This window comes from Ambystoma mexicanum, chromosome 9 (assembly GCF_040938575.1).
Source record: "Ambystoma mexicanum isolate Mex_15411 chromosome 9, UKY_AmexF1_1, whole genome shotgun sequence".
NCBI lineage: Eukaryota > Metazoa > Chordata > Amphibia > Caudata > Ambystomatidae > Ambystoma > Ambystoma mexicanum.
Genome location: NC_090931.1, coordinates 174,987,693 through 174,999,923, shown reverse-complemented (window position 1 = coordinate 174,999,923; position 12,231 = coordinate 174,987,693). Strand labels below are relative to the sequence as shown.

At 46.6% G+C, this 12,231-nt stretch overlaps 1 protein-coding gene across 4 annotated transcripts in view; it reads left to right on the top strand.

The window, feature by feature from the left end:
* The window catches only part of HMBS (hydroxymethylbilane synthase), a 174,197-nt gene that overhangs the window by 127,235 nt on the left and 34,731 nt on the right, over positions 1-12,231 (top strand). For all 4 annotated transcript variants that reach the window (XM_069614388.1, XM_069614387.1, XM_069614386.1 and 1 more), the window contains exon 11: positions 7,170-7,289. In XM_069614388.1, the coding sequence (XP_069470489.1) occupies positions 7,170-7,289 (120 nt within the window). The remainder of the gene's footprint in view (positions 1-7,169; positions 7,290-12,231) is intronic.

Here is a 12,231-nt window from a genome sequence, read left to right as displayed (position 1 = left end):
AGTGGATGCTTTCAGGATGCAGCAGCACATGACACAGTCCCTGGATTCTTGGTCTGGAGACAAAAGAACTGGACACTGGATGGGAACTTGAAGCAGCAGTCGTCCTAGCAGGCTTCCAGCAAAGGTTTCTTCATGGATTCTTGCGGCTCTGTGGATTTGGCGCCTTTTTACAGCAGCCAGATGAAGAACGAATATCGCTGGTCGGATTCTCGTCACTCCTTGGTCCTGCACTCTGGTGAGGGGACTTCAGGGACTTGAATCGTGTCTTTAGAGATCCAGCAGGAGTCCACCGAAGTTTCAGACGGATTCGGACTTCGGAAGACCATGTCGAGGTCCCAGGGCATTGGCGGTTTGCAGCCCAGCAAGATCGCAGCATGGCGTGGGAGGGCTCAAAATGCAGGTCCTCTTGAGACTAGTGGAACTCAGCAGCCTCTGGGTAGGAGTTGTTGCATTCGGGACCCCAGGTCGATTGGAAGCAAGGGTTGCATCAGGCTCTGGTTACACAGCAGGTTCTCCGGTTGCTGGAAATCGCTACAGATATCTTTTCTCAGACACTCTGGAGCCTGGGCGGTGAATACAAAGGATTCACGCCAAAGACAAAACTTCCACTGAGGTCGTTCCCGCCTAGAATGGCAGGGGAAGACCTCAGAAACGACAAGGATACTTAAAAATGGCGAAAAAGAAGGAACCCACCAGTCTAGCAGAATTGTGCCCCTTCTGTGTATTACCAAGAAGTCACTAAGGTAAAACCACTGCCACCAGCCGTTCAAGTAAACTTGCAATTGTAACACTAATGCTACAGGTAACTAAGCCCAGTACTCCACATAAGGTGGGGTGTGCTGGCTCACTATATGAACTGTAAAGGGGATGAAAATCCCTCTTTACCCCTTTGGAACAGTAGTTCACCCAAGCACATTAAAGAGAAATTAACAGGGAAGCTCAAAGGGGCAACCCAGCCTAAGCCCAAAGGTTATAGGAAACTATAACTCCAACCATACCCCATGGAGAGACATAAAAAGATCACCCAAAAAAAGAGAAAAAGACTAGGTGAGAGGAAAAGATTCCCCTTCACCTAGGGACAAGGGAAAATAATCACCAAGTCCAAGCAAAAGGTTCTTGGGCTGACAGTGGTCAGGAGGATTGATCTCAAATATGAAAATCTTACCCAACAGCACCCGAGTGTGTAGAGTTCCGCTGGCTAATCCCAATAGAATGACTCTGCTCGAGAAATGTGCTGGCAGAAGGATCCCAGTGCTGCTTTACTGGCTGTGCACTCTCCTCCTGCTGCTGCTGCATCTCTTCATCTGTGTCAGAAGAATTTTACCTGACTCTTTCTGCTTCCTCATGTCTTTTGTTTGGGAACTTCCATGCCTTTGCCCCATGTATGGTGCCCTTCCGAATCCCACGTATTCCCATGTTGCTTGACCTGAGGTGAGAGCCCCATGATGTCTGCCTGGAACAGAGTTGCTTTACCTTAATAAATTTATACTGTGCGGCCATTGACCCTTGGACTTAAGGGCGCAACAAGGACAACATATAAAAAATAAGGGCATGAAGGACATGCTGAGCGCTAGGCCCTAGGATTGCAGCTTGCTGTTGCTCTACAAAATCTTCAGTCGTGGGATATTGAGTATTGTACTCCTGCAGCTACTATCGGTCGAGGGGCCATTCTGCTGCCCTTTTCTGAGCCTTCGTCCTTGTTTGTCGCCTGTGACCTGCAGTCTAGGGTTACCCTTTTGCTCTTTGTTGCTGCCATGCCCCAATTGTGGGTCACCTGGAGGAAGCCCTCCTTTCTTCTGGGTCCTGTGGTTGTGGTCCTGGCAGTTTTTGGGACTCTGTAATCTGAACCGGAGTCCTGAACCACTGGAAAACATTTCCCAGTCCTGGCCCTAAAGGTGGCCTTTGCACGGTTTATAGTCATTGCATCGAATTAAATAGCATTGAAAGCCTTACCATCGGGGGAAAAAAAGCATTGGATGCTTTTTTTTTCTTTTTTTTAATGGCACCCCCAACCCCCATTTTTTTAACCTGTAAACCCTGTTATAATTAAAATAAACCCTTTACCTTAAAAAAAAATGCATTCAATGCTTTTTTCGATGCATTTTTTCTATAAGGCATTCAATGCTATTTAATTTGATGCAATGACTAGATACCCCTTTGCACCCATGTTTCCTGGGCCTCCCTGGGAGCGCCCTTATGTCGTCCCCATATTGCCACTGATCCTCTTCTGGTGGATTGCTGGGCTGTGTGTGCAACCCAGCTTTAAGGTCTCGTTGACTGTGACAGAATCCTTCAGTAGGCTGGTGGTCTACTCTGCAGCCATATATCATCAGGTCCCTAGTCATTGAACCTGGGTCTGCTTCACTGCTGGTTGGGTTCCTAAGACTGCCCAGCAAGCTGGCTGCCGGCTCTTTCGCCCCTTTGACCTGTAAGTAGTAGCTGCTGAGCCATGCACTACAATCACAACTGTTGAATCCTATTGACAAACTTCCCTGAACTCATAAAAATGACCTAAAAGCTCCATAGACTTTTTAACTGTGTGTAAACTGCATATGTTCCTCTGGTCTCCTTTTGGTTCTTTGCATTTTTAACGCACATTGTATTTTTAACACTTCCCTGTGATTTTGTGGTTTATTGAATGTCAAATTGCTGCAAATCACTCCTCCAAAGCACTGCAAACTTTCTAGTGTTGTACTCCTTTGTACCTGTCTCTTAGTTGTGAGTAGGATCATTTCTTACCCCTTGACTGTTTTCAAAGGATACCATATGCGAATGTACTTACCTTGATGTTTGTCTCTTATTACAAGAATGTATTGTAAATGGTATATATGTTTCAGTATATACTTTGTGGATTATTTTGTTGTCTGCTTGTGTGGATCTGACTGTTTCTTGGTACCAGCTGTCTTCCCGTCTGAGTGAAGCCAGACTGCTTTGTCATGTTACCATTATAAGAGTTTGGACAGATGTGGTGTACACCATGGGCACGCAATACAGCATTGTTTTGTCTTAAATCTCTCATCAAAAGGCTGTTACGATTCACTAGATTTCATCACTTCTCCCCAAGGGGAGTCCTTTCCCATGAGTCCAGGGAGTTGAGGCCGCTACCCTATAGTCCCCCTGATGGGGTATAATGCGGGAGGATCTCATGGGGTGGGACTCCCCATCTAGCGATAAAGACGACCATCTAGGGTACAGCCCTTATGAGAGTATCACACCCCCACATACTCTAGCCACTCTTTCCTCTGATAAACTCTTCGCAGACATTAGGCCTATGTACTGTTATTAGGCAGATTATTTTAAGGTTCTGGAAAATACTGAGACGACGAACATCAGGAATCTAGGTAATCCAAGTATTGGGACGAGTTGGCCCCGCGGAGCAATGACGACGCAACACAGGAAAGAGACAGAGGACTTATACAATGTGCCCAGAGACAGCTGGCCACATTGTATAAAAATAGTCAATGGACTAAACCTTTTTCTCGGGCAGCTGCGGAGGACGGCAGGCGTGCTGCCCACCGAACGTGGGAGATACAAACCTGAATCGCTGATCTGGAGGAGGAAAAATCCTAGTACGCTGCAGTTCGCTGCGTCTGATGATCGGGAGGTCTGCAGGAGCAGGCCGGGGCACAGCATTGTCGAGAGGAGGAAGGAACGCAGAAGACAGCCAGGAACACAGTCAAACTGCTGCGGGGAAAGCAAGACACTGGAGAAGCCGAACGGAACACCCGCCATTCTAGGAAGCCCCAGCGACATGTCAAAGCCCTCAACAGGGTAAAGGGTGATACGGGAGACCCGGAAAGGACTCGGGTGGCTTTCCAAGAGGGTGCATGCAGTTGTCCCTTGTTAGGCAGAAACCTGTGCAGTTCCCTTAGGGACCACTGCAAAAGATTTAGGACTACAGATGGTTGGGAGTAAACCCAATTGGTAGCAGTCTGTACCACCCAGATTTACCTGGTAGCTGTGGCTGAGCAGCCAGACCTCTCTCAAGATGAGTTAGGCAGTATATAGAGTATACACAATAGGTACAGAGATACAGTAGGGCAAGCAAACACTGACCAGAGCTTTGGTGTAAAAGTATATAATTATTTATTTAAAGACACACTTGTAAATTACACTAGCACAAAAAGAGGTAAGTAAATTCGACACACAGTCACTATTATATATATATACAACCCTAATTACTTATTAGACAAGTCTTAGTGAGAAACGCCACTTATTTTCAGACAGAGGTGAGCGCTTAACATAAGATGGCACTCTAATAAGTTATTTAAAAAGGGAGGGAAAAAGGCAGAGTTATGAAAGCACATAAATCTCAATACTTTTCAAAGAACCACAGTGAGGCAGGTTAGGCAAAGTCTACTGGAGAGCAAGGAAGTTCAAATGCCAGGCCCACTCTTAGAGCAAGCGAAATGTGTCCAGGATCACATAGTGGGGTTATGCCCAAAGAGTCTTTGTAAATAGTTCACCAAAGATTGAGATCAAGTCAGGAAAAGTTAACAGGCCCCAGGCTAACCCAGGTTAGAAAGTCGAGGATTTACTGTCGCCCCGAACGATCTGTCGCAATGGGGAAGCCAGGCGGGACACAGTACCTGAAAATGGGAAGAACGCTCCAGCGGAGGCAGTTGTTCCTGACAGCGGGTGCAAGTCGGTGTTTCGTCCAGAGGAAGAGGAGGTCTCGACGTAGAGGAAAGCTGAAGGTCGTTGCACTGCCAGGGAAGAAACCAGCCGCGGAGTTTCCCGGTTACAAGGTACCACCCTTTTCTTCGCGGTAGTGGTAAACCGTGGTCTTCCGGTTGCCGGGGTGCTTGGCACGGGCAAGGCGGCCACGAGATGGTCCAGGAAGGCGAAAAGACAGGCAAACTGGTTATCCCCACCAGTCAAAGTAAGAAGACTCTCTGGGCTGGAGATCTCCTCTGTTGTCGGGAAAAGTGGTGAGACGGTTCAGCAGGGCTTCACCGGTGGTGTCGTCGTTGCAGGTCGGCTCGGCTTCTCCCTCCTCGGATTCTTTAGGTCCTGTGGCGACTTCTGAAGTTCCAGTCCCCAAAGCCCTGCTTTTATGCAGAAAACCCCCATTCATTCAGCCTAGCTGTCACTCAAACATGCTAAGTGGTGAGCTGGGCGGCTCACCACTTGGGCCAATCACACAAGAGTGCGACTTGAGTTGCCGAGGCAACTCAGTCCAGGGTGCCTAAACCCCCTCCCACACCCTCTGTGGTACCCAGACAGAGTGGCACCACTTTTGGAGGCTTCTGTGGAGAAGCCCGCCAAAAAATGGAACAAAGGGCTCGACTTGGGTTGGAGTCACAGAAGCGAACACAAACACCATTTTGGAACCAAGTTTCGGCAAAAAATACCAACCGGTGAATTTATATTAATTTAATAAGCCGGCGGTATGTTCGAGGCTATTTTAAAAAGTGGTAGCCTCGAACAATGGGAAAATCCCATAGGAATATATTGCGGTCGAATATAAAAAGTAGTATCCACTGCCACCAGCCAAAACTCGGTCAGGGGGGACTGGACAGTGCCCCCTCGAACAACAGACCCCGGGGCAATCGAATTGCCCCGACCAGTACGTCCACAATAGGATGGTTTATACTGGTTCTGTTCACAATTTAAGACTAGTAAAGCCAATGGTGACTTTACATGCCCTGGGAGACAGTAGTCAGTCCCAGGGTATGGAGTCTATGTTTGGGGGTCACTACGACACCCCTGGGTTACCACGGAGGGTGCTGTGTAACCCATATATCAAAACACATGAAGCCCTATGGGGTAAAGGACCCCATAGCCCATAAAACGCATACAAATTCAAAGGAACACCTCAAATCATGTCTAAGAGTGGGAGGAAAAGAGTCCTCACTCTTAGCAGGAGAAAAAATAAACCCCAAAAATCTAGCAAAGTTGCTGGGGGATTCACTAGGTTTGGGAAATTAGCCTTTACAGAGAATTCTCCCTAACATCCCTAGGCCTCTTTGCAACCATTATGCTTAGGTGGCACGCAGGGGCAGAATGCCTACAAACCTTCTCCCCATTGCAGTGGTGAAATAAAGCCTGTTGATCACCAAGGAAGGGTCAAGGACGCCAAGTCCCATCAAGAGAACTTGAGAGGGAGAGTCCCTACCAACAGTGGCTTGGATAAACCCACTGAGAGTCAAAGAAGGGTCAGGGACCCGAAACCCGATAAGTCATCTTTCTCGTGGCAGTACTTGGCAGGGAAGTGAACAACGTGGGCCAGGTCAAAGAAGAAGTGGCCAAGGTCGCGGACCCTCTTAGCACTCAGATTTGGGTGTTGTAGATGTGAAGCCTAATGAAGAGAAGACCAGGGGAAAGGGAGTCATTCCCCCTGGCTGTAAGAGACTGCTAAAATTACCAGGAGAAGAGTGTCACTCTCCTGGCAACCCAGACTGGGATTAAAGTTCAACAAGGGCTGGGGAAGGGAGTCATACCTCTGGGCTGTCTGAGACTGGACGCCAGAAGAAGGTAGGCATTCTCCTGGCCCAACAAGTAAGCATTGTGTGGAACCCAGGAGAAGGGAGTCATTCTCTTGGGACCAGAACAGTACTACCTTATTCTTAAGTTTCTAATATAAGGGACATAAGTAGGGTGTTCTTGACACAGGACAGTGGACACTTTTATGTTGACAGACATCTTGACAGTCACCTTATATCTTTAGTTGAGGCAGGGGAACCCCTCTTAGGAATAGGGAAAAGATAGGGTTTATCTTGCTTTATTGTTTAATAAAAGTCGTTACCCCCAAACATGCCACCTTTTGTGTCAGCCTCCTCCTTCTGCACTCTCACAACACTTAAGAAAAAGCTTCCATAACAGCCGTGTTACAGGACGTTACCTTAGTTAAACTCAATATAGTTTGTATGCAATGTTCTGCAGCAGTCAATCTGGCCAATAGCAGCAGTGCCTTTGCTGGTGTCCTTAGCTAGGCATGGCTGTACCTGTTGCTGTTCATACCTTTTGGAGAAATGTGTGAAGTTCCTTGTGTTTGATAATTTTAGGGTCTCGTGTAGATCCTTCAGCTAATGGATCTGGCATTTATAGAAGTACACCTAGTTTTCATTGGCTAGACAGCTCCGTTTCTGTATGTTCGGGAAGCGCAGAACTTATTTTTTTGCAACATGCAGTTTACAACTAAGTTTGTCCTTTTCCTCAACCTGCAGGGGGCATTGGCAGTGGAAGTGAGATCCAAAGATCAAGATATCCTAAGCATGGTGTCTGCCCTACACCATCCGGAGACAGTCCTGCGGTGCATTGCTGAGCGAGCATTTATGAGACAGCTGGTAAGCTTCCAAACTCACTTATTCCCATGCTCTTGCAAGAGAGATTTGCGCATACCCCTTAGAATATACTCTGCTGCATAGCTATGTGAGAATATCAGTTAACACTTCCAATACTGGTCTTTCATTTAAAAGTCTAATGCATTCTGGGAGTTAGTCTTTGGTCAATGCAAGTTGATTAAGGTAACTGATAACAAAGATTGGCAATGAAAGCCCAGAATTGGAAATGTGTCTGTGGCGACATGCCATCTTCTGATAATTCAACATGTTCTGGACTCAACACAACTAGAAGAAGGCTACATGCTTATAAGTTGTTAGTATGCCCATCCTGTACAGAAGCACATGTGACCTACTTTGCCAAGGCCCTACCTTCTAGTTGAGCCTGCTTCCGATTTGACTATGGCCCAAGTGTACCTCTTATTAGAGGCTATTGCGCTTGGTACATGGTTGGATTCTTGGACTACACCTTGATAGTTAACCAATGCATAGTTTTGGATAAACATTCCTTGCTGGTTGCTTAACGGATGGAAGAATATGACCAGTAACTTTTTACACGTGTGCCAGCTTTCAGTAAAAGCAGCTTTAAAGTGTGTCTTTCAGATGGGGCACTATCCGCTTGTTGAGTCCTCCGTTCACTCATAAGGGCTGACCGGTGTCACGGGCTGGCTCAATCATAAGCAGGACACATCTTGATATGGTGTTGCTTATTTATACTGGGGTAGATTACAACAAAAGGGCCAAAATAATACAAATGGGTGAAAAATCAAATGAAATGAACAGTCAGGATTGCTACTCCTCTGATTCAGTTCTAAGTCAGTGTCCTTTTTTCCATTTCAGGAAAACAATCTACCAAAGTTCTTCATGCTATTATTCAGTAATCTTTGGGGGATTTTAGCCATTCACAGGTCAGAAAGACTTGCTATTATTCTTAAAATCCCACAGCTTTTATCTTCTCTTTCTTCGCCTTCTCGATTGGGACTACTCCAGGGATGCATGCAGCCGGTGCCAAAATCTGGACCACAGTTTGAATGAGGCTATTGGTCACTAAACATAGTTTCCAAAGTTTCTGATTGGTTGTTTGTTGGTTAGGTGGTGTTTCTGATTGAGGGACTTCTCGCTGTGGCCTAGGGGCTGTTTGGCTAAAACTCAACCTCCCCTTCTGGCTGTCTTCCCTGCAGCTCTGTAATGCTGTTGGGGAATGGGATGGGTCCTCCTCTCTCCTGGTTTTCTCTGCTCATTCTGTCACTGCTCAGAGCTCTTTTACCTTCTTTGTCACCTTGCCAGGTGTTCTTACCTCCATCCCATCCATTCTGGCACACCAGATATGTAGTGCATCTGCAGTGTCTTCCCTCTCTGGCTACTCATGCTGCTCTTCCTATCCTCTCTCCATTCCATCTTCCTACCAACCTTTCGAGCCCCTTCTTTGGGTGAGTGTATTGCCACCCCTCCTGTGGGCTTGCGCCTTTAGTTTTCTGATTCTTCGCCTTCTCCTAATATCACTTTCTACACCTGAATCCTTTTTGTATCACCCTTTCTCTTTGTAGGTGCTTTTTATGTGAATAATCCTGCGGATCCCTCACCAAACCCCTGCCTAATGTCTCATCCTAGGTAGCTAGGCGAGGGTAGACGCTTCCTGATCCCAATCCTGGGGGTGGTGTACTGCAGGAGGATCACCTGGGTGGAGACAGGGCCCAGGATAGTGAGGAGAATCTGTGGGATAAGACATGGTTCTGCTAAAAGGCATACTCTTACCACCATGCCAGAAGAGAGGTTATGGCCTATTGTCATTTTAACATCTCTCAAGCTCCTGTTAAAACTAAGGTGGTAAAACCTGAGGTTGGAACATCAAAAAAAAATCCTTTTTATCCCTAAAACTAAACATCCTCCTCAATACCAAAGGTATACTACAAGCAATGGCGGAAATGTTGGCTTCTCTACACCTTCTTCCTTTTTATAAGGTTAAAACCCACCTACAATCCCTCTTTTGAAAATACAAAGGGAATTAAATCTACCCTTAATTCTATAAAAGAAGTAGAAAAACCTGATTTTACTAAAGTGAACCACGTGTCTCAGAATCCCATAGGGACTGAGACAAAGAAGAGGGCTGAAGAGACATGTAGAAAGGAAGGACAGGCAATTAGACCGAAAAGTCTTTGCCACGGTCAGGCAATTAACAATGCACCTGAAATCAATTGCCCCACCTAAGAAGCATAAACGGCTGCAACAGGAGGAGGAAGTAGAATGGAGCCGAAGCAAGAGCTGGACGGCTGGCAGTAGTAGCAGAAGGAGAAGAGCACGAGGATGGCAGTTCATGAGGAAGTGTGTTCACTTAAGGGATGCCAGGGCAAGAGGAAAGCAGATTTCACCTGCAAGTCCTGAGAGAGTCCTGTGATCACAAACTCTGCTTTGTCTTGGCTGCTCTGAGAGAGGCGTGCCAAGGTTGAAAGTCTTCCCAGGTGCGCCTACTGGCTGTGACTGCAGAGCCGTGACAATGCTGCAACCCGAGGCCTGTCTACAGAAGCAAGCCGAGGGACAGAGGAGTGCAGGAGACTCTCCGTGGCTAAGGCCGGACCGAAGACATCTATGCTGCTGAGGGGTGTGGGTCCTAAGAGTGCCTGAAGTAGTAGCAGAAGCAAAAGAAGACGGAAAGTGGAAACAGCCCGCAAGCACAGTGTTCCTGGAGCCGGTGAATGAAGCTCTGTGTGCAGGTTCACTTTAAAACCCTTGCTGGTAACTGCTACCAGCTCTATAATAACTTGCATAAGAGTAGGAGTGAGCAGAAGTTGTTTGTTGCTGTGAAGAACCCTGTGAACAATGTCAATGTATCACATACGCTTCGAATGTAAGTCGGAGTGCACGCGTATAAAAGTTAGCTTTCATTTTCCATTGTTGAACTATTTAAACGTTACTGTAGTGGTCGCGTGTATCCAATTAAGAAGGGGAACGCTTCCCAAATCACTCAGAAACCTAAAGCTGACTTTTGCAAAGCGTTACAAGGTATATTCCATCAAAAAGAGGTTGAGTGTGAACCATTGTGATTTAGACCAGAGCCACAGTATAACTGTGTTAATGAAGGGGAATACAATTCTTTATGGGTCTTTAACTTTAAAGATCTCACTCAGAGTTGTCGCGTTTACCTAAAACTGTTTCTAATTTCCAAGATTGATCCTTGTAATGTCCTGAACAAGTCTTCTATAAATGTAGAAGTTGTTGAATTGACGAAAATAACAAGCATTGCCAAAGCAAGTGGCCGAATTCTTTCTATGGTGAGACTAGCCCTGTTGAGATCTATTCACCCGCATTCTGAGATTGTTAAAGTTGTTGAAGGTCCACTGCCCTCTGATACAAGTGTGACATTTTTAGCCAAAGCTGGAAGTGTGGCAATACAGTTTCAGGGTAACTACTGGAACCATGAAGGTGTGAATGAAGCTGGGGAAGGGAACTGCGTGCTTGTAAGAAGATTAAGTCAACACTCTGTACTGCTGATTGTTAGGGCGAATTCTCAAGAATGTGCTAATTTCCCTTACCTTTTGAGACCCCCAGTAACTTTGCTGGATTTATAGGATTTAAATTTTTACCTGGAAAGAGTGTGAGCCTTTTTTCCCCCCACTCTCATGTATTTTGATGTGTGTTTTACTTTTGTGTTCTTTGGATTTGGAGTTTTTAGACAAACTCCATAGACCTCATCCTTTTCTTGTGTGTCACACAGCACCTTCAGTGCAGTGGCACGGGGTGTCTTTCAGACTCCCCAAGGTTTTAATACCTTCTCTGGGACTGACTAACGTCTCCCAGAGCATGTGAAGTTAAATTGACTTTACTAGTCCTTTTAAATTCATAGACCCAGCACACACTATCTTCCTATACAGTGCTGGAGGGGTTGCCTAGCATCCCCTGTGTCTAAACACTCATGTAACAGTCAAATGTTACCCTTTCCTCTTGAAATGGCTGGTGGCAGTGGTTTTAGAACAAACTACTATGATTCTTCCCGACCGCGAACACCGGTAGCTAAAAATCGGGTCAGCCATGTTTTTCAATATGGCGCCCATGACCCCACTGTAAAAACAGACTCTGGTCATCTTTTTTCGCCGTTTCTTTTAGGAACGGTCCTTCTTGTCTTTAACTCTGCACGCCAAACCAGGTTTCGTTCCTTTGTTCGATGCCCTTTGGCGGGCTTCAGTGCTGAAACCCTCCTCTGGCGCCTAAGTGTCTGCGGTGGACAGGATGTGAGTGAGGTGCCCGAAGCTCCCTGTGCTTAGTCTCCTAGGAGACCTGAATGCACTCTGGCGTGACTGGCTGGCTGACTGTCTGGCAAGACAGCCACCGTGCTGGGTTAGTGACAGCTAGGCTGGAATGAATGGGAGAAAAATGTTTAAAAGCTGGTCTCTGGGACTTGGAAGGCAGACTCGACCACTGGAACTAAAGAACCGAAGACGAGCTGAAGGAAGACGACTGCTGCAACTCCTGGACCGTTGGTTGGCCCGGTGAAGCCCTGCTACAGGTCCGAATTGCCTGAAACTCTGCCTGAAACTCCATCGACGGAGAAGCTCCTTTAAGGACGGCTTCTCCCCTTGAGCTGGTGGGAACAACCAACTCTTAAGCCACCTGGACACTGTCTCCATACCGGTCGAATTTTCATCAGAGTGCTATTGAAAACCGTATAGCCAGTGAGAAGGATACAGTTTGTGGACTTTAAGGCACTTGCACCTTAAACTGACACTTAGCCAAGCTTGTGGCCTCTTCCCTGGGCAGTGCAGGAACCTCCCGACGTCCTCCTTCTTGTCCTCACATCTGAAGTTCAGGAACAGCGAGATCTGGAGGAACTGCCAGGAACAACTGCCTCAGCTACAGCTTTTCTTCATCAATAAGGTAATGTGCAAATGGGTGTGGAAATCCTTTCTGCCGCAGTGAAAGTTTGTGAAACTTTCCCACCTTTGGAGTCTTATTC